The sequence below is a fragment of the Dipodomys merriami genome, unplaced genomic scaffold (genome assembly GCF_024711535.1).
Source record: "Dipodomys merriami isolate MVZ:Mamm:240054 unplaced genomic scaffold, mDipMer1.0.p SCAF_50, whole genome shotgun sequence".
Lineage (NCBI taxonomy): Eukaryota > Metazoa > Chordata > Mammalia > Rodentia > Heteromyidae > Dipodomys > Dipodomys merriami.
In genome coordinates, this window is record NW_027206069.1 from 10,618,615 (window position 1) to 10,643,833 (window position 25,219).

Here is a 25,219-nt window from a genome sequence, read left to right on the forward strand (position 1 = left end):
CATGTCCCAGCCCAGTCAGGAGACACCCAACCAAGCGGACGGTGTCTGCAGTGTCTGCCGCCTCTGGCTGTAGTTGTATGGAACCTGAGCAGATGGGGCAGGCTAGGGGGAATGGAGGGCATTTTCTAGGCCCCATGCCTTGTTCTCAGAGCTCTTCCATACTCTGCAAGTACTGGCAGTGAGAATAAGTGTTTCTTTGTCGATAGGTGCTGTACATGGATGCCATGGAATACTTCCCTGATGAGCTGCAGGAGATCCTGGATCTGATGACTGAGAAGGAGCTCCGAGTGCGCATGCCCATGGAGGAGCTGGAGCTCCTGCTGGAGGACTAGAACCTGGCTGCCAGCTGCGTGGTTCTAGAACAAGGGGATCGTGTGGGATGGAGCACAGAGCTGCAAGTGTTTCTGTCATTTGTGTCTGGATGTATAAATGACACAAAGGCTATTCTGCATATTATATATGTGACAGTGTACATGTGTTGAGTTGAATCATACCAATGGCAATGAAATCTTTGTGGTTAAGGTGTACATGCCTTCCTGTTCTCTCTGGTCCTGTCCAACCACCTCTGGTTCTGCCACCCTGTGGATAGCTCTCAGTACTGCCTGCTTTTCCACTAAGCTGCCCCCTGAATCTCAGTGCTGACCTGTACCCTGGGGACCTGGGATGGCCTGTACAAGCGGGCAGCGCCTGAGCAGCTCCTCACATCGAGTGCTATACTATCAAGGGTTTGCTCTGGGTAGATGTTGAGTAGAAAAGAGATGGAGAGAGACCCTATCTTAGATTAAAAAAAAAAAAATCTTAGTGGGCTGGGAAGGTGGCTCAGTGGTAGAGCGCTTGCCTTGCACGCCTGAGGCCCTGGGTTCGACTCCTCAGCACCACATAAGCAAAAAGAAAAAAGCTGGAAGTGGCACTGTGGCTCAAGTGCTAGCCTTGAGCTGAAGAGCTGAGGGACAGCGCCCAGGCCCAGAGTTCAGTTCCCACGACCGGACCCAAAAAAAAAAAAAAATCTCAGTTCTGTTTCAGTTGGTGACAGGAAAGTCTGAAAGACGATTGAGACTTCTCCCAGCTCATAGACAAATATGGTGGGCAGGGAAAGAGTTTTGAGCTCATCCAAGGCAAAAGGACCACTGCCCATGTTTGTCAGGAGCTGGTTATTTTCTCTGGAAGTGTTCATCACATCACACCACAGGGCCCACATGTGTTGCTGAGCTGCGGGGGACCAGGAATTGCTCAGGTGGCTTCTGCTGTGTCAGATACAAGGGGCTGCTCTGTGGGCGCTACTTACAATACACATCTGTTGTTTTACTTCCAAAAGAGAAGACATGGTAGCCCTTGGCACAGGCCAACCACTTGCTGCAGTGGGAGCTATCAGTTCTCTCTAAAATATCTCTCCAGAGAAAGGGCTTCAAGAACCAGTGGCTTTCTATAGGCAGGCAGGTGGTCTGTCTTGCTCCCCAGGTATCAGCAGCCAGGAAGAACGTGCTCTCTGAAAACACTCTTGTTCAAGCCCTGACTGAGCTTTGAGGGACCTGACCCCTGCTCTGCTGGAGGGCGGCCTCTGAACGTTGGGAAAAGCCCCTAGCTGGCGGCAAGCAAACAGGTTCTCCTCTGGTCTTCAGAGATGAACACAGTCCTGCAGACAGGCTAGTTCCCTACCCTACCCTACCCTGGTAAGACACAGGTTTTGATCTAGAACTGAGATAAATATGCATTAAGCTGAGTCCATGGTAACTCGTCATGCTGGTAATAAATTCATACATGTCTTCACCCAGACCATCATGGATGCTTCTCTTGGAGACCAGAGCACACTGCTAAGCCAGCTGGCTCTCTGGGTTCTTCTCCCCCCACCCCACCCCCCCTTCCACCAGCCTGGGTCTATGAAGCCTGGCTTCCCCAGAGCTGGGCCCTCAGTGTGGCGATGCCAAGTGGACTGTTTGTGAAAAGCACACTTTATTGGGACACAGAGTGCAGCACAGCACAGTGAGCAGACGGAGACTGCCTGACGGGCGACCTACAAGCCACACTCCCCAAACAGGGTGTTTTGTAATAAAATTCAACTGACCCATGGATTCCTTGGGGCAACCCTAACTGCATCCCACTGAAGGACCAGGGAAACGCCCAGCACTTTCCTGAGGCTGTTGTGGTTCCTAGAGATAGAGCCCCTCAGGCGTGCCTTCTTGTTTCTTATAAAGAACGTTTTCTTTAGATTTTTTGAAGTCTTCATTTGTTACTTTCATTCTGCGTTCTCTCAAGGCCATCAGACCAGCTTCTGTACAAATTGCCTGAAAGAAACAACATTATGTTCAGAAAGTGGAATGCTTATTTTTATCTTAGAGAGCTACTCTGAAATAAGGTATAAGACAATCTAGGAACAGATTATTTTTTCAATGTTTTAAGCACATTATTGATTTTCAGAAAGGATCTGAGGTGATTTAAACAATATTTATAAATGGTTGGGAAGCAGGGATGCAGGTTCTAAGTTTTTCCTTTTTTGTTTTTTTCTGGGGGGGAGGGGCAGAATCTGGGACTTGAACCCAGGGCCTAAGTTTTTTGCTCAAGGCTAGTGCTCTACCACTTGAGCCACAGCTCTACTTCCACCTCCCTCCCCTTTTTTTTTTTGGTGGTTAGTTGGAGATGAGTCTTAGGGACTTTGCTACTTGGGCTGGCTTTGAACTGTGATCCTCAGATCTTAGCCTCCTGAATTGCTAGGATTACAAGCAAAAGCCATAGTGCCTGGCAGACTCTAAGACTCAATTTCTAACAAGCTGAGTGGCTACCCAGTCAATAAATTCCTGTAAATCCATTTTTATTAATGGAATACTACTAGGAAATAGAGAATAGAGCAAAGGTAGACACACACACACACACACACACACACACACACACACACACACACACACACACACACACACACACACACACACACACACACACACACACACACACACACACACACACACACACACACACACACACACACACCCCACACCCCCCCCCAGGTATTAATTTTCTTATCTGGTTCAACAGAGCAACCCATGGTATCTACTACAGGTTCCAAGGAACTCCCACATTGAGGAAACAAAACACTAAATATATGCACATTCAGAACATATAAAGTTCAATGTCTGTACTATGATTGATTCATTCATTTTCCCCTAACTGTTACTGCCTAACTTCTGCTGAAGACACACCACATTCCAACAAATCTTAAATGGTCGCCTTTCACCTAAATAGCACATGAATTTTTTTTTTTTTTTTTTTGGGTCTGGTCATGGGGCCTGAACTCTGGGCCTGGGCGCTGTCCCTCAGCTCTTCAGCTCAAGGCTAGCGCTCTACCACTTGAGCCACAGTGCCACTTCCGGCTTTTTCCTTTTTGCTTATGTGGTGCTGAGGAATCGAACCCAGGGCCTCAGGCATGCAAGGCAAGCGCTCTACCACTGAGCCACCTTCCCAGCCCTAGCACATGAATTTTTATCTTGCTTTTGAAGAAGGCATATTTCACACAACTGAGGACAGGGAAATGGGCAGATCACCCAATTTACACAAATTGCTAATAATACAGGATTTGTTCTCATTAACTGAGCTTCATGATGCAGAAATGGGAATTCAAAACTTTTGTCTTTGAAGTTTCTTTTGGTTTTATAAATGTATGATTATTTGAATTTGCCCCTGAGCTGCCATATTGGAGCTTGAGCACAGGGCCTCACACTTGCTAGGTAAGCTTTACCACCTGCCTCTAGATACTGTGTCTCGGCTGGGCTTGGTCAAAACCATGTGCGATAAACTCCCATGTGGGCTTACTGTACTGTAAGTTGAGAGTACAGAACTGACTCATTTATTCTTTCAGTAATTACCTGCCCAAAGTGAAACAAAACAAGAACTCTTGTAACATGACAAAGCACGATTGATCTTGGCCCTGAAAGTTCTCTTTGGTGACAGCCATGAGGTTATTTACTTCAAAGGGTCCAGCCAAAACACGGATGTGTTTGTGCACAGAAACAGCTACGATTTATTTGCAAGCTTTCAGGAACACTGCCACAACAGCACAGTGGCACAGCCCCCTCCCTTCGTCAGTCATTCATAAACCACCTGATACCATGATGTACACTGTTTTCTGAAGGCTTAAGTTTCAAAATAAGTTGCCGTAAAAACGGAAACAATTCCTATTAAATAAGGAAGACAGGTTTTTTTCCTCCCTGACTAAACCACTAAGGCAGTATGGGACTGATTGGACTGATGGGATGATCCCAAGGATCAGCAGGCATTGGCCTGGAGAAGTACCTGTCCCCTTCCTCCCCAGCCACGACCTTGTGCTGCTCAGGACCTATACTCACTGCTGCCAGGCCTGGGCATCTGGGAAGAAATGTCTTAACTCCTAAGACTTGTGATGAGATCAAGGGCTATAATCTGGTACAGCCCAGCACAACACAAAGCAGGAGCACAAATGCAGTGGTGCTGACCCCTTGGCAGCTCTGGGGACTTCTCCAGCAGACTCAGATCTGGGACCAAGTGACACACACAAGCACGTCACCTTGGCCCTGGTGCAGGGAGGAGACAAGTTTAGTGCAGTGATTTATCCTTGTTGCTATGAAGGTTTGGGGTTATTTCCTAATTTGAATCATAAGTGACTTCAGATAAAAAGCAAAACTACCACTTGAATGTAAAGTAAGCCAACAGGTAATGGCAACTGAAGTATCAGATATCCATCCACACATCAGACCTAAACAAACTCCAAGAGCTCAGTCTTTCTTAACAGATGGGCCACACTTCCAGAGATGAGTCTGCTCAGCCTAGTTACCTTGATGTCAGCCCCAGAGAGGTCATCCTTTGCCATGATCAAGTCATCTAGAGTCACGTCATCAGCCAGCGTCATCCTGCTTGTGTGAATCTGGAAGATACGCTTCTTTGTCTTCTCATCAGGCAGGGGGAACTCAATCTTCCTGTCAATGCGGCCTGCAGGCACAAAGCCTTCAGTCACATGCCATATGGACCCAGCCTCATCCCGTCCCCTTACACCCAACCTTCAGATGTGGAACAACTGTGGAATGACATTCAAGCCTTACAAAGCAAACAATCGTTTCTGTACTGTGTAAATTTCTACATTTGAATTTATCCATCAAAAGCCTATAGAAATAAAGGAGCAGTTCATGAATAGGGTATTTACTGACAAAGGATAGACCTTTGTTCTTTATCTCTTTAGACTAAAAGGTAGTCTTTATTATGAGGACAGAAAGCCTATAATGGAAGAGTGGAATTCAAAGTGCCAATCTGCACAGACTGTGATCTCAACCTATTCAAGTTTTACTGTATTTGCTATTATGTGTATCATTTTATAATTCCCCCCAAACACACAACACAAATATATAGACATCAGTTCTCTGTGTTGAAACAAGAGCAAATTTAACCTGGTCTGATCAGTGCTGGATCCAAAGTTTCTATCCGGTTAGTGGCCATGATAACTTTCACATCCCCCCTTGAATCAAAGCCATCCAGCTGGTTCAACAACTCCAGCATGGTTCGCTGAATTTCTCTCTCACCTCCAGAATTTGAATCGTACCTTTGAAAAGGAGAGAAAAAAATAAGGCCCATGTGATATGCAAAGGGGAGTTTTGCAAGATGCACCAGGACACACCCTCAATCCCATGGCCACTCCCTTTTTGTGTATGACCTGCCAGCCTGACAGTGACCGTCAAAGGCAGAAACGGCCATGCTCCCAGTCCAGATGGTTTGACTCAGGGAGTAAGTGCTCAAGCTGTAGTTAGTCACAGATGACTGATTTCTAGGTGCTCTCAGCTTCTGGGGAGAGTCATCTGGTCTGGAGAGCAGAGGCTAAGAATTCAGCAAGAGCTTGCTACCTCAAGAGCCAAGAGCATTCCCAGAATAGAACTGTACAGTGTACAGTTTTCTCTCTGAGTAACACAAAATAGGTAAGGGCAAATGTACCTTTTGGTCCCAATGGCATCGATTTCATCAATAAACACGATGGATGGTGCGTGTTCTTCTGCAACTCGAAACAATTCCCGTACAAGTTTGGGCCCATCGCCTAGGTACTTCTGAATAAGTTCTGAGCCCACCACTCTCAAGAAAGTGGCTGAGGTTTGATTTGCTACTGCTTTAGCTAACAGAGTTTTACCTGTTTTAGATAAAAGGAAAAAAAAAAGGGAAAAAGCCCTCAGTGTGGTTCTGAGTTAGACATGCTGCGCTGAGGTGGGAGGCTGCAGTGTTGAAAGTACGCTTCTACTGGGCGTTTGGACACTGCCACCTTAATCCACTGACACATTCTGAGCGCTGCAAAAAACTTTTTCTGAACTCCTCATGATGATGTCAAAAAATCTTTTTTCTTGGCACCAGTCCTGATGCTTGAACTCAGGGCCTGGGCGCTGTCCGAGTTTCATTTTGCTCAAGGCTAGTACTCTGCCACTTGAGCCACAAGCTGCATTTTGCTGCATTCCCAGCTTTTCTCCTGACTACCTGGAGATAAGTCTCATGGACTTTCCTGCCCAGGCTGGCTTCAAACAGTGATCCTTAGGTCTCAGCCTCCTGAGTAGCTAGAATTATAGGTGTGAACCACTGGCACCAGGCACAGCAGCTGTCTTAAACTAGGGAACTGTAGTGTCCTCACTGGTCAGGTTAGTAATTATAAACAATCAATGCTGCTGCTCAAGGTAAGAGCTGACCGAGGCATCATGGCACACGCTAATAATTCCAGCATCTGGGAGGCTGAGACAGAAGAACTGTGAGTTTTAAGGTCAGTCTAGGCTGCACAGTGAGAACTTGTCTCAAAAAAAGGACTAACAGATGTAGTTCAATGATGGAGTATAGACTTTGCCAGGGCTAGGTTCATCTCCAGCACTATCTAGATAGATCTAGAGACAGATATCTAAGTAAGCTGAGTGTTCACGGCATCACACAGAACAAACCTGTGCCAGGTGGGCCATAGAGAATGACTCCCTTAGGGGGTTTTATACCCATCTCTTCATAATATTCAGGATGGGTGAGAGGCAACTCCACAGATTCCTACAGAGGAGAAACACTTGGTAAGAATGAGGCTTTCTTACTGAAATGATTAGCATTATCTAACATTATGAGAAGATCTCAATTGTACCAACAGTGAGGAAAAATGTCCTAAGCTCAGACCCAGCAGCTGAAGAGACATGGCTCTTCGAAGCCATCACATTTCTAAGTTACACCTAGTGTCTCTCTTTAATTTCCTATAGTCAGTCCTAAGCAACATTTAAGCTGTTCTTGTGCAAGAGTGTCTTAAGAAAGCTAAAATTCACCCTCTTGATCAAACAACAGAGAGGACCTGGAAGGACTTCCTGATGGCTATCCCCATCGGGAGATAGTACATATTTCCAGCTGTCTGAGAAGATCTGTGAGGGCCTGAATGAATTCCTTAGGGATCAAAGAACCTGAAGTCAGCAGACCCACAGCCATACACCAATGCCAAGGACCACTGAAGATCGGGATTACGTGCTAGACCCCACCACTATATCTTGTACAGGCAGTGTCAAAGTCAGCACGATGGGAAGTAACATACCTTCACATAGATCATTCACTAACCATCACATAGGAAAGTATTAGACTATAGCTGATGCAGGAACACATAATCTACTGTTATTTCGACTATCGAACTCAGTGTTAACAAACAAGGAACTCCACAACTGGTAAGCTCTGAGTCAGTAACTGGTCTGACCAATAAAGAAGAACAAGTGTACACAACACGTCAAAAGTGCCCTACCTGGAATAATCAGAAGTCTTAAAAATGCAGTGCTGGTGCCCCATCATACCTTAATTTCCTGGATTTGGTTGTCTAAGCCCCCAATATCTGCATATGTCTCCTGGGGAGCCTTTTCCACCTTCATCACTGTGACCAGGGGGTCTGTGTCATCCATCAGCACCCCTATCACTGCGTGCACCTGGCAACAACAGCACAAGTTAACAGACCCCACACAGTGCGGGTCCAGAGCTCTTCTCCCCACCCCCGGCACTGTTTAGTACCACTGCCACAGAACGGGTGGATGGACCTCAGAGGAAGAACGAAGTTCCATGGCGCCCTTAGAGACGTAGCAACTCACCTTGTGGTTGAGCAGGACTGAGCAGCCTGGTTCCAGCAGATCCTTGTCCACGAATGAAAGGATGCTGACGTAGTGCTCGGAGCCCACAGATGTAGACACGATGGCATGATTGTCATCGATGATCTCCTCCAAGGTGCCTACTGACATCGGGGTCCCCCTCAGGTCATCCACCTTGGATCTTTCCTCCTACACAATAACGTTCCACAAACGAAAAGCAGCTTAGACCTAAACGGCAGAGCATCCTGACTGTACTAGATTTACAAAGGTAGCTAAGAAGGCTTCATAAAACTTGGCACAGTCCAGTCACTTGAACACATTTACTTATGGGTAGTTATAGGTTCTAAGTAGAATTCACTTTGTTAAAAAAAAAAAAAAAGACAGTAACTTCTCTTCTTACCTCTTGCTTTTCTTCTAATGGTTTCATTTGTTCCTGATTTCTAATAAATTCTTCCTCCATGAGAAGATAGTCTTTAATTCTCTCTAACTTCAGTAATTTTAAGCGGCACTGAGTGTGAGGTGTCACTGTAATTAAACAATAAGGTTTCAACTGAAGACCTCGCTGAAGAATGGTTACATAAGAAACTTGGATTTTTAAGGGATGGGAAGGGGAAACAAAGGAGGAGGCTACAATGCTTGATAAGAAATGTACTCATTATCTTGCCCATGTAATTGTAACCCCTCTGTACAGTATTTTCACACACAAAAAAAAAAATCTGGGGAAAAAAAAAAGAAACTTGGATTTTTTCCACTAATGTGAATTACAGTATTTGGGTATTACTGGAACCACACATAAATACTTATTTTATGCCCCCCCCCCAAAAAAAAGGTTTTTTCAGGAATTTAATATCGGCTCATTTTAGCTGGAAAGATTCTAAAAACATCCAAATTGTGCTAACTTTAAGCATTCATGTACCAAAACAAAAAGGAGACATAGGCTCTAGAATTTCTAACCAAGCATCTCAAAATAGGTTTATGGCCAAATAAGCAGTGTAAAATAACCAATCCTGACTCAACAGAATAGTCTATATGCTTCAAGAAGAAAGAAACCATTGGCTGGGCATGGTGGCTCACTCCTATAGTCCCAACAATTTGGAAGGCAGACTGAAAGGACTGCAGTTTGAGGCCAGCAGAGACAAAAATTTCTTGAGATTTTTCATCTCAACAAACAAGCCAGATGAGGTTGCATGACTATGATCTCAGGTAGTCTGAGGACAGCACAGGGCAAAAATGCAAGCCTCTATCTGAAAAATAAACTAAAGGAAAATAAGGGGCTAGGGCTCAAATGGTGCAGCACCTGCCTAGCAAGCACAAGACTCTTGAGTTCAAATCCCAGTACCTGAGTGAGTGGGAAAGGGAAGGAGGTAGAGAAAAAGAAAGGGAGGGAGGGGAGGAAGGAAGAAAAGAAAAAAGGTAAGGCAAGGTAAGAAAAGGGAAGAGAGGGGCTGGGAAGGTGGCTCAGTGGTAGAGCGCTTGCCTTGCATGCCTGAGGCCCTGGGTTCGATTCCTCAGCACCACATAAGCAAAAAGAAAAAAGCCGGAAGTGGCACTGTGGCTCAAGTGGTAGAGCACTAGCCTTGAGCTGAAGAGCTGAGGGACAGCGCCCAGGCCCAGAGTTCAGGCCCCACGACTGGACCCAAAAAAAAAAAAAAAAAAAAAAAAAAAAGAAAAGGGAAGAGAAAGAAAGAAATGAAGAGAAGTAAGGAGGGAGAATTGAAAATTTTACTTGGAACATACACTAACTATCCATGTGACGTGACTTTTTTGTGGGTGTGTGCCTATCCTGGGCTTATACTCAAGGCCTTCACTCTGTTTCTGAGTTTTTGTGCTCAAGCCTAGCATTCTATCTTTAGAGCCACACTTCCATTTCCAGCTTTTTGGTAGTTAATTGGACATAAACAGTATCACATCTTCTTCCTGAGTTGGCTCAGGTCTCAGCCTCATGAACAGCTGGATTTTACAGGCATGGGACACTGCACCTACATGACTGGACTCTTGAACTTCCTACTCTCTTCTGTTGACTTAGTCATCTCGTTCTGTACCAGTACCATATTGTCACATTACAGTAGAATTAGTGACCAGTATTACTGTCCGACTCCCTGTATTCTTAAATATTAAATTAAATTTGAACTGAAGCCTGAGGGAGAAACAGGAAGCCACAGGAAGGACCTGGGGAAGAACATGGTAAGCAGAGGAAAAGGCCCTGAGAAGAGCAGTCATAGGTCACAGGCAGGCAATATGGCCAGTGAGCAAGGGTAAGAAGCAAGGCCTCCGCATGGAAAGCATGGAGAAGTGGGCTGAGTCAGAGCACAGCAGTCTATGTGCATCAGGAAGCCATGGAAAAGTATTAAGTTCAGGCATCGCATGACCCCAATTTTAATACAGTAACACTTCATTTCACGAAATAGTATTTCAGAGTAGCTCAAGTTCCACTTTGGGTCTGTGATCTAAAACTATACATTTGTACTGGTGCTGCAGTCCTAGACTTTGGGAGGCTGAGGCAGGAAGCTTAGGAGTTTGAGGCTAGCCTGAGCTACCTAGTGAGACCTTCTCTTAACAGAGCAAAATGAAATGACCTATACTTTTGATATATTAGGGCTGGCTATTTAAAGAAATTTTATGTAATACTGTATTTTAAAATAAAGTATAGCTGTTATATCAACCTAGAGGAATATCACACACAAGATAGGCAGAATAGGTCCAATCACAGAGCTAGCACCTCCACAAATGCCCACTTCCTGTCTCCCCTTCCGACTCCCAGCTACTGCACAGAGATGGTTTCAACTAGGAACTGAAGGCAACAAGAAGGAGTCATGGCATTACCCAGTGGCAGTTTGCTGGCAGCATCTGGTCCCTTTGTTTTCTTCTTCTTTTTCCCCACTCTAGTTGGTACAGGAGGTTCATATTTCTTTTTCTTGTCCTTGGGTTTTTAGAAGAGCATGGGAAAAAAAGTCAATGGAATCATAAAACACACATTTTTTTTTCCTGCTTCACCACCATCTATACCTAGATGGTATAATTTTCCTTATCTCTTAGAATGCTATTAGAAACTGCCTTTGGAAGAGCTAGATTTTTACTTTTCTGTAATCTTAACAAGTCCAATGTAAATAAGACAATGTAGTCTTCTTTTAATAATAATAATATATATAAATGATAGTGAATTCGATTAGTTTTAAAAGGAGAAACTAGAATTGAGTTTCATGACAAAAATTTGAAACAATTCTTTAGCTTCAGGATGTTAAACACTAAAAGTACAAGTATACTTAAAAAACTTTTTTACACATTCAGTAAACATTAACACTTAAAATACCATTTGATAGGTCAATAACCTTTTCAAAAACACAGAATGAGTGTTCAAGCTATGGATTAGGAGAGGTTCACAACTACTGGATCACATTGCTCTTTTAAATTTATAGATCCCCAAAGAACTCAGCTAAGACTTATGACACTGTCCACAATCTGTCAAAATCACAGTAAACATCCGGTGTTATTTACCTTGTCATCCTTCTTGCCACCTCCAGGACCGTGACCACCACTCTGACTTTGACCCTGAAACAAATCAAACCCAGATGTCAATTTTGAATATAATCCCTTCAAAAGCAGGGCCTTCTTGTCCCATGATTTAAAAAAATGAACACACCCTCCACTTCAGCATTTACAAAACCAAGTATTTGGTTGCTAAGGTATGTATCTTGTATGGCAGATACTCGCAACTGATTGCCTCTTTGAACCAGGAACAACTGTATCATGTAGCAGATGTAACTAAGGAATCTGAGGTTCCAAGAGTACCTAGACCTTGAGGTTCCTTTACACTCTCACACTGAGGCTCCAGAGACTACGTTTCAAGAAACCAGGGCATGAAAGCTCCTCAACTACCATTTACTCTCCATGTAGATCACACCAGAATCCAGAAGACAACGTAATCTACCTTCCATCCCTATAGCCCTGAACATGGACAAATCCTTTTTCTTTTCTTTTCTTTTTTTGGGTTCGGTCATGGGGCCTGAACTCTGGGCCTGGGTGCTGTCCCTCAGATCTTCAGCTCAAGGCTAGCACTCTACCACTTGAGCCACAGTGCCACTTCTGGCTTTTTTCTTATGTGGTGCTGAGGAATCGAACCCAGGGCCTCATGCATGCAAGGCAAGCGCTCTACAAATCCTTTTTCTGTCTGAAATGTCCATCTTAATATGCCAAGAACTTAGTGTATTTTGAAAAAAACCAACTCAGTGGGATTTCTGATTTTAACAGACCCCTCATTTATAGTACAATACCTAACAGAGCAGTGCTTCAAATGGTAGCTTTTAAACACAAATAACATGAACTTGCAGTCTCCTCAAACTACCTCCATGTAAGTATCTCTTAAGTTAATATACCCCGTTTCAGTATCAAGACAAAACCACCACATCATGGTTATCTGGAGACAATATCACATTTATTTCACCACATGAAGGATTCTTAAAACTCTGTACTTTAGTGAAGCAGCTAATTAAAAGATTACAGCGATTCTATGTAACACAGTTATACTGAAATAAGCTATTCAAGTTATAGGCCTGTAACAATTACTTATACCTCTTAAGGAAACTTGGTGATGGCTGGTCAGGTGTTTTTTTGTTTTGTTTTGTTTTGTTTTGGGTCCGGTCATGGGGCCTGAACTCTGGGCCTGGGAGCTGTCTCTCAGCTCTTCAGCTCAAGACTAGTGCTCTACCACTTGAGCCACAGTGCCACTTCCAGCTTTTTTCTTTTTGCTTATGTGGTGCTGAGGAATCGAACCCAGGGCCTCAGGCATGCAAGGCAAGCGCTCTACCACTGAGCCACCTTCCCAGCCCCGATCAGTTGTTTTTAGGGTGCTTATGATGTTCCCAAATATGTAATAGGTATTTTTCCTTCACTATCCTTTATTCCACACAACCCTGCAAGGTAGATTTCATTATTCCCAACCAGCCTGAGAACATGGAGACTGTGGAATTAATGAATGTAAATTTGAATTCTGCCTATGAGCTACATGGCCTTGGGTCAGAATACCTCCCTGTGTCCTCACCTGGAAAAGAGAGATGCTACTACCTCCTATCTGTTTCTGAAAATGAAGTAACTCAGGCAAACCACTTATACTTCCATGACAGTCTATTACTGGTAAACAGGAAGGGAAGGGTCTCCATTTTAGCTGCCAGTCTGCCTACAAAATATGAGCTTCATTTTATTTTTTGTTACTATTGTTATTTTGAGACAGGGTTTTGTTATGTAGCCCAGGCTGACTTTGAACTTCACCCTTGGTCCTCTTGCCTCAGTCTCCCATGAGCTGTAATTACAGAAACAAGTCCCTTTTTGGCGGTCAATTGGAGATAAGAGTTTCTTTGATCTGTCTGCATGGGCTGGCTGTGAACATCATTCCTCAGATCTTAGCCCACAGAACAGTTAAGACAACAGGTGTAAACCACTAATGCCTGGCTTAAATTTAAAAAAAAAAAAATCATTTGCTGGTACCAGAGTTTGAAATCAGGATGGGCACTCCCTAGGCCCTGTTAGTGCTTGAGCCATGCCTCTAATTCTTTTTCTTTCCTTATTTTTCACATCGAGCTTCACTTTTCCCCCAGGCCAGCCTGGACTGCGGTCCTCCTATGAACATTCCATGTGTAGATGGAATGAAAGGTGTGTGTCACCATACTCCGCTTTCTCTTGGTTGAGATATACTTTTTCCCCCGAACTTTTTGCCCAGGTTGGCATCAAATCACAATCTTATCTCAGTAGCTAGGATTGCAGGCAAGAGCCACAACACCCAGCTTATAATGTGTGCTTTAAAGAAGTCTGAATCCTAGCCAGGTGCTGGTGGCTCACGCCTGCAATCCTAGCTACTCAGGAGGCTGAGATCTAAGGATTGGAGTTCAAAGCCAGCCCGGGCAGGAAAGTCCATGAGACTGTTTTTTTTTTGGTCCGGTTGTGGGTCCTGAACTCTGGGCCTGAGCACTGTCCCTCAGCTCTTCAGCTCAAGGCTAGTGCCCTACCACTTCAGCCACAGCGCCACTTCTGGCTTTTTTATTTTTGCTTATGTGGTGCTGAGGAATCGAACCCAGGGCCTCAGGCATGCAAGGCAAGCGTTCTACCACTGAGCCAACTTCCCAGCCCCTCCACGAGACTCTGATCTCCAATAAACCACCAGAAAATAGGAAGTGGCACTGTGGTAGAGTGCTCGCCTTGAGCTGAAGAGCTGAGAAGAGTGCCCAGACCCAGAGTTTAAAGCCCCACAACAGACAAAAACAAAAAAAGAGTCTGAATCCTTTTCTGTTCTGTTCTTCACTCTCTTTTGTGTTTCTCCAACTTTATTCCTCCACATTTTGCCCAGGCCATCATGACTTCTTATTTGAACTCTTGCCTCCAAGTGGAGAACTCTGACCTTCTAAAACAAACAGCTGATCCTGCCCTCTCCTCAAAAACCATCAACTGCTCCCTGCCCTTTGTGGTACCATATCCAAGCCTGGCCCCTGCCAAATCTTTCATCTACCTTTCCTCACTCTATGTGAGTCTGATCCAATGGAAGATGTGAATGGGTTCCACACTCCATTTCTGGGGCATCTTACACGTTTCTTCCTTTCAGATAATTACACCTTTTACTAAGCAATTCTGATATGCCATGCAGTGTGCTAAACATGCTCACAGTGTTATCCTATTTGATTCTTACAAACTATATGAGACTAGTACATCATGGCCCTTATTGACAGGAAAGCTAACCAAGGCCCCACGAAGTCCAGAGATTTGCACATTGTCACATTTGTCAGACAGAGCGCCAGGAATCCCACCCAGGTCTACTGGATACCACAATCTAGATGTTTCTTTATGGCTCTAGAAAGCACGGGTCTGTCGCCTACCACAACCACTTACTGTGTTCAGTTTCCTCCTTGGCAAAACGAGAATAATATTAACAATTACTTCCAGGGACTGTTGTAAAGAAGGACGAGAAAATGTTGGAAAAGAACTCAGACGCCTTTAGGCGACCTCAGTGATTCCGGCTAAGCACAGTCTCCTGGAGGGATTCCCTGGCGTGCTGCTGATCGCTCTTGCTGGACCGGGTGCCTTGCGGGTCACTCCCTCAATTCCGGCCTCTGCTCCTAAGTCACCATCGACTACCGTCCTTCTGACACCCCCATCAGAGACTGAGGCCCTCCCCGTCCCCCTGCAGCCTGTCTCGCCAGGCCGAACACCACATCACACTGTTCTCCGTCTCTGCGGCTTCTCCTGGGGGGGCGGGGGGGGGAGGGGGAGTTAGCGCCATGAAGGCAGCCCCCGCCCCGGGAGCTCCGAACAGCCGAGGCAGGCAGACAGACACAGCCACACGGGCTACCCTCATCCCCGGGCCCAGAACAGAGCCGAGGCAGGCAGGCAGGCAGGCTGGCGGGCAGTGAGACAGACAGACAGACAGACAGACAGGCAGGCAGGCAGGCAGGCTGACAGACAGACGGGCAGGCAGGCAGGAAGCCAGAGGCAGACACAGACAGACAGACAGACACACGGACACACAGGCTACCCTCATCCCCGGGCCCAGAACAGAGCCGAGGCAGGCAGGCAGGAAGGCTGGCGGGCAGACAGACAGACAGGCAGACAGAGGCAGGCAGGCAGGCAGAGGCAGAGGCGGACACACGGACACACGGACACACGGACACACAGGCTGCCCTCCTCCCGCGCCCAGCCGCCCGCAGGCCCAGCCCGGCCTCCACGCCCCCCCCCTCCGCTCCAGGCGTCCGCCCTTTCACACTCGAACTCGCCGGGCTCGGCAGACGCCGTCCGCGGCCTGCGGCGGTGCTCGGTCCGGGCGGGCGGCCCCGCTCCGCCGCCCCCGAGGCCCTGGCAGGGAGCCCGCGGCCCGCACCCCCGAGGCGGCGCCCGAGCCTCTCGCCACAGCCGCCCCGCTCCGCCGCCGACCCGGCGACCCCCGGCCGAAGCCCTGAGTCACTCACCATCTTGCCTCGGCCGCTTTAGCTGCCGCCGCCGCCGGAAGTACATCCGCAGCGATCGCCCGTCACAACCGGAAGTTGCTGTGAGGGAGGGACGCTACGGAAGCCGACCAGGACCAAATCCCGCAGGACCTTGTGCCGGAGCGCGTGTGTGGAAGGATTTGGGGACGTTTTACTGGAGGAGTCTTACGTGGCTGCGAGTGTGTTTTTGTCAGCAACGTAAGAGAATGACTTCCACTGCCAAAGACCTAGAACAATTTTGGGAAAAAAAGTCAAAAATTGTAACTGGACAGAGTTTACTGCAAGGCCACGGCCTGGCTCTTGGAACTGGTACGTGGACCTAGGCACACATCGAACATTTTAATTTTGGTTGTGGAATCAACGAACAGTTTTCAAGGTCTGCTATTTTCTGATGACCTATGGCTTAGAATGGTGCTAAATGTCTTATAGTTCCCGTTTGGAATTAGTTGGCCTAATTGGTGAAATCCATCATGGATTTTGTATACTAGGATGCCAACAAAGAAAGAGAAAGGAAGGAGGGAAGGAAGGAAGGAAGGAAAAGGAAAGGAAAAGGTGTTGCTGCCTCTGGAAACTTCCATGATCGGGTGCTTTAAATACTGCTTCTTGTGGAGTATGAGAGAGGGGGTAAAATTGACGAGTACAGTGTAAACATGTACAATGATGTAGCAGTGAAATCCTTCTGTGTATAACTAATATAAGCCAATAAAAATCTTATTAAATATGGTACTTCCAAAAGAATAACGAATGATATTCAAGATCATTGAATCCATTTTGTTCTTATCTGCCCTACACTGACTTAGGTATTTAGTTGTGAAACACTAAAACCTAAAAATACTTCACTTAGTAAACATGATGCATTCATTCCTTCAGGTCCACCGTTGCTAAGTGGTTAAATCAAACTTTTGAGCCTAAGAGGTCTCTGAAATAGTTAATCAAGCTGTTACAAATGCCAGTCACAGGCAAAAGGACAGATCCTGGGACAAACTCCTTAAACCACTAGCACATAGCTAGGTAGTACTTGGAAAAATGTCCCCTGAATGAAGTCCTAAAGAACCAAGATGTTTTATAATGAAATTCTGGGAAAAGAAAAGAAACATAAATTGTTGACATTACTCCTATATTGACTATAGATAAAAGAGCATGACACTAAAAATCAGACAAGTTCTAGGATAGGAGATTATTCAATAAATGGAATTATATAATATATAACCCAGGCTGGCCTTGAAATAATATTCCTGGCTGGGTGCTGATGGCTCACACTTGTAATCCTAGCTGCTCAGGAGGCTGGGATCTGAGGATCGTGGTTCAAAGCCAGCCCGGGCAGGAAAGTCCATGAAACTCTTCTCTCCAGTAAACCACTCAGAAAACCAGAAGTGGTGCTGTGGCTCAAGTGGTAGAGCACTAGCCTTGAGCTGAAGAGCTAAAGGAGCACCCAGGCCCAGAGTTCAAGCCCCATGACCAACAAGAAAGAAAGGAAAAGAAAGAGAGAAGAGAAAGTAAGAAAGAAAGAAAAGAAAAGGAAAAAAGAAACAAAGAATATTCTTGTCTCAGGCTTCAGAGTAGGATTACAAGGCAGGCACACTGTGACCATAAAAAGTTCTTTTTATCTTTTCTTGATTGGATGATTCTAAAAGTGTGATGCAGTCTTGAAGGGAAGTGTCAGCATGTAGGAAGATGAAGCTTTTTTTTTTTTTTTAACTTTTGTTAAAGGAGCTTAGGACTGTTCATTAATGTGCTTCTCATTTCTTTTCTCCCTCCATTCTCTGGTGTCTGTTAGTTTAGGGCATCTCAGAAGTCTTCTTTTATCACACTGTAATAGAAAGACTTGTCACTGTTGACCTCCATAAACAAATTTGACTTCAAGTTATCAGGATATATGAAATTGCATGATAGGGACAAGGCAAGACAGCCATCTCTTCCCGAACGCTCAGAGCAATGCCAGCTCAGCAAAGGATGTGCATGGGAAGTTGAGGGAGTATATCCTGAGTAGTATTGGAAGGGCCGTAATGTTTCTAAGATGTTACCACAGTCAAAGAAACATAAGCTGAGGATCAAAATTTAAGGCACACCACAGGTGAATATACATGCATTGTGAGCTGTACACCTGTGCATCTCTTTTCTCCCTGAGGCTGACTCTCCATAATATCCACTCAGGGGACAGTCATCTTTGCAATTCTCCCTCTTTCCCACCTTCAGCTTCCAACCTTCTCAAATGCCAAGTGGCCAACCGTTTGGGCCTCTTCCAACTTTTTGTTAGCCGTTCAGTCTATAGATAAGCTCATTTTTTGTGTTCTTTTTAGTTGTATTGATTTTTATCTATTTTGTTTTGAGGGTTCTCTTGAGAGGAGTGTGGAAAGTCCTTCCACCATAGAAAGGGGCAATGGAGCTGTGAAGAGGATAGAAGCTAATATGAAGACAGTAACTACTTTGTGTGTGTGTGTGTGTGTGTGTGTGTGTGTGTGTGTGTGTGTGTGTGTGTGTTAGTACAAAGGTTTGAATTAAGGGTCTGGGCACTATCCCTGAGCTTTTTCGCTCAAGGCCGGTACCCCACCACTTAAGCCACAGCTCTACTTGTGGCTTTTTGGTGGTTAATTAGAAATAAGAGTCTCAGGGATTTGTCTGCCCAGGCTGGCTTTGAACCTAGATCCTCAGAGATCTCTTTCTTGACTAGGTAGGATCACATACGTGAGCCACCAGTGCCTGGCTCAGTTATGTGTGTGTGTGTGTGTGTGTGTGTGTGCGTGCGCGCGCGCGCGCACACACACACACGCACACACACACCAATCCTGGGGCTTGAACTTATGGTCTGGGTGCTGTCCCTGAATACTTTTTTACTCAAGGCTAGTGCTCCATCTCTTGAGTCAAAGCTCTGTGATCCTCAGCCTTTTGGTAGTTAATTGGAGGTAAAAGTCTCATGGACTTCCCTGCCTGGTGTGACTTTAAACTGGATCCTCAGATCTCAACCTCCTGAATAGCTAGGATTACAAGTATGTAATTGATGTCCTCCCCCAATTCTATCCTATTCCTTATTTTAATAGATGTTGTATTGAGAAGTCTTGTTTAGAGAAATGGGAAAGGAGAGACATTTTGTGATGAAAATGTCATTTGATTCTTTTCTTTTCTTTTTTTGCCTGTCCTGGGGCTTGAACTCAGAGCCTGCGTGCTGTCCCTGAGCTGCCCTGTGGTTCAAGGCTAGTGGTCTACCACTTGAGCCACATCCCCACTTCCAGCTTTTTCTGAGTAGTTTACTGGATACAAGAGTCTCATAGACTTTCCTGCCTGGGCTGGCTTTGAACCACAGTCTTTCAGATCTAAGCCTCTTGAGTAGCTAGAGCCACTGACCCAGCCATTTGATTCTTTTAAATCCTTCCACACATCATAAACCCAAACCAGAGCAATTGCTCAGCAAGACCTATTACTCATAATAATCTGAATTGAGCTTTCCTTCAATGTGATTCCAAAGAACTAGAAAACTTTGGACGTGAAAAATGATTTACCTGACAGTTGCCAGGACAACACAATTTCTCAGTTTCTGGAAACCATCTTCCAAAGGCTTCACCATTTCACTTCGGCGATTATCCCTTTTACCTATTACCCCTTCATTCAGACTTTAAACTGATAGCCTGAAAAGTGGGGAGGGAGGCTTTGAATAGCATTTAAATGCCATTCATTATTCGTCTGGCAGTACAACACATTTAATAAGGTTTTGCTTGGCTCATATTAGTTACACAGGGGAGGGTTTCATAGTTCTATCTCCGTACATGTTTACCCTGTATTCCAATCAATTTTACCTCTGTGTCACACTCCCTCCACACGCTGATAAACTTTTAAATCATATGGCCTCCTTCAAATATATCATGGGCAAAAATGACCTGAGGTTTGATAACCTGCCACCTGCAATAAAACCCACCTGTAGCATCCTACCCTACACGGACAGGGGCCGTTTTGCTATCCGTCGTGTTCTGGGCTTGGGTCAAAGAGGAATGAATTTTGTGAAAGGTACATGCAGTTCAGCCACTGGCCAGCAGGGGGCGCAAGGCAACCTAATACTGCAGTGGTGGGCTCTTTTTTTTTTTTTTTTAAACTCAGGTAAACTGTTTAGAGGAGGAACTTCCACGCTTTCTATCCTAACCCTGTGGGCTTCTGCGTGTGGGGAAGGCATTAGGGCTTAATACAGAGCCTCACACTCTCTCCTAGCTTTGTTTGCTCAAGGCTGGCCCTCTACCACTTGGAACCATACTTCTACTTCCAGCTTTTTTTTTTTTTTTTTTTAGATAAGAGTTTTACAGACTTACCTGCCTGTGCTGGCTTTGAACCACCATCCTCAGATCTTCACCTCCTGAATATCTAGGATTCCAGGTGAGAGTCAGGCGTACCCGGCCCCTTGGGCTCTTGTTCCACCAACAACTGACATTTGTTGCTCATCCACGCCTCAGTGCGCCCACTCTCTTCCTCTTGGGGGCCCTTGGGTAAAGAAACTTGATATTTCACCTTGTCATGTTCAGACCCTGGCCCCCCTACCCACCCACCCACCCAGCTTCCGGAGTCTGTCCCCTGGCCCAGCTCCTCCTGGCTGACCCCCCTCCTCCCTCATGCTGGAGGAGGAGCTGCTATGCCCAGCAGCAAGCTACTATTGCTCCTCTGTGCCCTCCTCCTCCCCTCGCACTCCTCCCACTGCCCTACTTGCTTTCTTTGGGTACCAGATTTTATGTGCCTGACACCACACAGCTGAGAGGCAGTCAAGTCTAGCTCACAGGCCCAGGGCAGAACCCTAACTTTTATATTCCTCTCTCTTTTTTTTGTCTCAGAGAAGGGGTGACACATACACATACACACACACTCTTCCTGTCTTATGTAACTGCAACTCCTCTGTACATCACCTTTATAATAAAATTAAAAATTAAAAAAAAGAAAATTCAGAGGCCTGTGATATGCCTTAGGTTCACGTTCTACAAGCAGCTACATATCATGCTGTTGACGACTCAAGCTAACCTGTGAGTCTCACCCATCTCTGCATGGGAGACCTCTACCTGCTTCCTTCTGCTCAGCTTTCCAGTTTGGGCCTCAGCACTGTGGGACTACTCAGAAGCTCCACTGATAATGAGGATTTATGAATGTATGTATGTGTGTATGTATGTATGTGTGTGTATGTGTGTATGTGTGTATGTATGTGTGTATGTGTGTATGTATGTAGGTATGTATTTTCGCTGATTCTAGGACTTGGACTCTAAACCTGGGCACCATCCCTGAGCTTCTTTTCCTCAAGTGCCACGTCTGGCTTTTTCTGAGTAGTTTATTGGAGATCATAGTCTCATGGACTTTTCTGCCCTGACTGGCTTCAAAACACAATCTTCAGATCTTAGCCTCCCGAGTAGCTAGGATAACAGGTGTGAGACTCTGGTGCTTGACTGGTAATGAGGATATTTTTTTTTTAAGGCTGAAACAAAAGAAGGGAACCAGTGGACGCAGAAAGAAAGCAGCCTTTTCAATGTTGTCCTTATTTGACTAAAAGCAACTTCTGGAACATGAAGTAATGAGAAAGGACCCCTTCATTGGCGGGTCCAAATCCCAGCATAGTAGTCAAGAGCAGTTTTCCTGTAACCTCTCTCTGTGGGGTGATCCATGGCCGCATGCTCATGTGTCGCTGGATCATCTGATCACAGCGGCCCTGCACCCGTGCATCACCGCACCATTGCATTCCTGCACTAGGTGCTGCTGCACCCCTGCATCCACCACAGCTCTGCACCACTGTGACCTCAGACAACCGCCTCCCTGTACCACGGCAGCCCTCTACCACTTCATCTTTGTACCACTGCATCCTTGCACCAGTGCATTTCTGCACCAGCGCAGCCGAGTTCCACTGCAGTGATCATTTTTGAATTAGTCAAAATTAGCTCTGGAATATGTCAGCTTTCCCTTAAGGAAGACTCCCTCCCTACAGTGGGGAATACAGGACCACATCTGAGGGCCTGCTGTGCTTTGTCCTTGTACATCTGCTCTTCCGTCCTCTCCCATGAGCTTGAGGGCTCTCTCCTTATTGCTCTTGGGTCCTGACCAAGAGGCTTTGTTGGAACCACAGAAGGGAGGGGTCTGTGTGGCTGATCCTAAGGTGGGACTTGGGTCATGAGAGGACATCTGGACACCATGAAGCCAAAGTCAGGGGACAGAGCAGCGTGTGGATGTCCCCACCAGACCTCGACAGAACCCTGATACAGTTCATAAGGGAGGTGGCATTTGAGTGGATTGGTGTTGGCCAAGAGACCAAGACAAATCCCTCCCACTAAGACTGAGTTCCCAAACTAAGGGAATGTCACCCCTGGGTGAGCCCCCAGCAGCATGAGGGATGATGGATGATGCTCTCGGTATCTGGTGAGTGGAGTCACCGGGCATCTTGCCCAGGAGCTTAGCTGTCCACTCAACCAAGGATGGCCCTCCCAGAATGCAACCTGCTCCGCTGTGGACAGGGGACAGCAAAGGACTTCTGTCAGTTTTCTGAGGAGCCCTGCCCTTAGCCCTGGTGACACTGGCCTGTGTGAAGCTGCAGAAACAGAGAGAAGGGGAAGTTCTACTTGTTACCTCCCAGAGGGAGGGTTTTGAGTCAGGAGGGATGGGTCTGGTGCTGGGAGTCTTTGTATTGTGTTTCCTATTGACCCAGCCTTTCTAGGCAGAGCAAAATCTTCCCCAACACATGGCTGTTCTTTTGATTAGAAATGACCACAAGTGCAGAGTGTGCTGGAAGGGTGGGAGGGAAGATACCTTCAGCGATGTCTGTCAATCAAGCTCTTCCTATGTTCCTCCCTCCTCTCCAAGTAAAATATCAAAAGTCATCCCCTCCTCTGAGCCAAGATTGCCAGGGACTGTGTCTGTTGCCTGAGACACATGCTTGAGCTAGGGGCTTGAATTGGGGGGAGGGGGTGGGTAGGACTGACAGCTGAGCCAACCTCTGCCCACCTGTGACTCCGGGCCTGGATCTGTTCAGATGTGCCCTCAACGTGCCAACAGAGCCACCATGTCTCCAGCTCCCAGAAGTCCATGCGCACGCCCCCAGTTCCCAGGAGACATCAGCTGTGTGCCTGGCAGCCTCCATGCAGATGACGCGAGGGGCAGTTTGTTAACAAATGCAGCTCCGTCTATCTTGGCCAAGCTTTCTCTGGACAGAGCAACTGCCCTGGGGAAAGGCAGGGGAAGCCCAAGTGCCAGGCGTTTGAACAGCTGAGAAGCCAGCTGCCGGAAGCGGAAGTTCCAGCCAGACAGCGCCAGCAATGGAGGGAATCACGCATGGCATGCGGTGTGCAGTATTGATTGTAAACATCCCCTTACGGGTGTGTCTGCCCTCTTCCCAGGCACAGAGCTGAGCTGAGACAGGGAAACAGAGGTTCAAGGGAGGAAGCTCTCTGGCCAGAAGGTTCTGCTCTGGTCCTGAGCTATCTCAGGGTTCTGAGGCTGGATGTCTGCCTTCAGGATTTCAGCTAGTTGGCCTGGAACATTTATTGAGCTTTTACAGTATACATGGTACTCTGGCTCAGGGCAGTCAGGCTCTGTGTAAAGTAGGGTAACAATGGGGACAGTGACATTGATGCTTCTATGTAATGAGCAATTTCAGTGTGCTAGGCTCTGGATTCGAGCCTGATGGGTTGGACAAAGTACCTTCAAGGTTCAAGAACCTCAGACTGTGACCTTATTTGGAAATAGAGGCACTACAGATGCCCTTAGCTAAGTTGGATGGGTAAATATTCCAATTATAACTGGAATGGAGTGGGCTGTTACTCCCGAGAGGTGGGTGTGGGAAGTGTGACTCAACAGGAAGAATGTTCGCCCCACAAGCTTGAGGCCCTGGGTTCAATCCCCAGTAGGGAAATGAAAAGAAAGGAAGATTCTTGGGTGCCAGTGGCTCATGCCTATAATCCTAGCTACTTAGGAGGTTGAGGTCTGAGGATTGTGGTTTGAAGCCAGCCTGAGGAGACAAATTGGAGAGACTCTGGTCTCCAATTCGGCAGCATAAAGCTGAAAGTGAAGGCTTGGGTCAAGTGGCAGACTGCCTGTTTCAGTGAAAAAGGTAAGGCCCTGAGTTCAAGGCCCCAGGCCAGCATAAAAAAAGAGAGAAAAAGAAAGAAGGAAAGAAAGAAGAGAGGAAGAGAAAATAAAGAAGAGAAGGAAGAAAAGAAGAGGAAAAAAGAGAAAAGAAAGAAGGATTTTTCATTACCCAAACAGTGATAGCATAAGTATTATCTTAAGCCACCCCATTTGGGATTTGTGACCGTAGCTCTAGGAAACCAATAAATAACAACAACAAAAAGAGAGAGAAGGGGAAAGTCAGTGACCCAAGCCACACAGCTAGGAAACAGACCACCTGGGATTCCCAAGCAGGTTGATTCCAGAGGCCCAATGGTGAGTGATTAGCTGAGCAATTAGTTGCTATTTAATGGGCCCATTGTGTTCACCACTGCTGGGAGGTGGTAAGAGCTGGCTGTTATTTTTGTTGCTGTTATTGATTATATATCATCTCAGGCTCACTCCCTCCTCTGCATACTTCCTGGGATTGAGGTGGAGATCAGTAAAATGATGAATGCCTTGTAATCTTTCAAGACCAGACAGCTGGAAATTATATCATCCTCAGTGGTAGCAGGAGAGACAATGAAGTGGAGAAAGTCACAGCTCCCAGTTTTCCCCAAGTCAAGGAAGTTTGCAGCACCTGTTCCTCCTGGTGGGCGTGGTCAGGGAAGATGAGGATTCTGTAGTGCCTTTGTCCCCCTGAGATGGGTCTGTGTTTCATTCGGGATACCAAGTGCTGTTAGGTGCAGGGGAGGAGGGAGAGGAGGGCTCTGAATCCGCACTTCCTGGACCCACCTGCCTATGCCATTCCATGAGGCTCTGTGAAAACCTCACAGAGGATGGAGGAATGAGGAAGGGAGGAGGGGTGGATGTGGGATGAGGGTGGAAGAGGAGGGTCACTGAGTTTCTGTTGGAGGCAGTGGTAGTCTCAGCCCTGCTCTGCGTCCTCTCTGCTACGTGCCAGTATGCTTTCCTGAACCAAGCAACCAGCCAGGTAGCCCTTCACCCAGCCAACCACCCGCCTGTGAGCACAGATCCTTCTGGTCCTTTCTTCCCAATGCACTCCCCTCCTCGCATCTGCAGGGGCAGGTGCTTTGCTGGGTGCCAGACACACAGAATTGAGCATGG

The 25,219-nt window shown here is 46.3% G+C and overlaps 2 protein-coding genes and 1 long non-coding RNA gene across 3 annotated transcripts in view; 2 read left to right on the forward strand and 1 right to left on the reverse strand.

Moving 5' to 3' along the window:
- The window catches only part of LOC138810520 (nuclear exosome regulator NRDE2-like), a 40,471-nt gene extending 38,266 nt beyond the window's left edge, over positions 1-2,205 (forward strand). Inside the window, exon 14 of the mRNA XM_069997748.1 lies at positions 207-2,205. Coding sequence (XP_069853849.1) covers positions 207-332 — 126 coding nt within the window. The 3' untranslated portion in view covers positions 333-2,205. The remainder of the gene's footprint in view (positions 1-206) is intronic.
- On the reverse strand, positions 1,934-16,108 carry LOC138810521 (26S proteasome regulatory subunit 4). Its single transcript, XM_069997749.1, has 11 exons — positions 16,022-16,108; positions 11,571-11,624; positions 10,899-10,995; positions 8,476-8,600; positions 8,079-8,264; positions 7,791-7,919; positions 6,921-7,017; positions 5,944-6,133; positions 5,406-5,557; positions 4,799-4,953; positions 1,934-2,282 (listed from the first exon to the last, which is right to left on the reverse strand). The coding sequence occupies exons 1-11, from the start codon at positions 16,022-16,024 to the stop codon at positions 2,148-2,150; spliced, it is 1,323 nt and encodes a 440-aa protein (XP_069853850.1). The 5' UTR covers positions 16,025-16,108; the 3' UTR covers positions 1,934-2,147.
- A 23-nt stretch (positions 16,109-16,131) lies between these two features.
- On the forward strand, positions 16,132-21,663 carry LOC138810522 (uncharacterized). The gene is made up of 3 exons (XR_011367151.1): positions 16,132-16,348; positions 20,314-20,398; positions 21,476-21,663. It is a non-coding gene; the product is annotated as an uncharacterized lncRNA (long non-coding RNA).
- Positions 21,664-25,219: the final 3,556 nt, after the last annotated feature.

Excerpts from the sequence above, each read along its gene's own strand:
- LOC138810521 (XM_069997749.1), bottom strand. Across the intron at positions 7,920-8,078 it reads CAGTCCTGCTCAACCACAAG|GTGCACGCAGTGATAGGGGT; the intron begins GTGAGTTGCTAC and ends TGTTGTTGCCAG. Across the intron at positions 4,954-5,405 it reads TCCAGCACTGATCAGACCAG|GCCGCATTGACAGGAAGATT; the intron begins GTTAAATTTGCT and ends TTGTGCCTGCAG.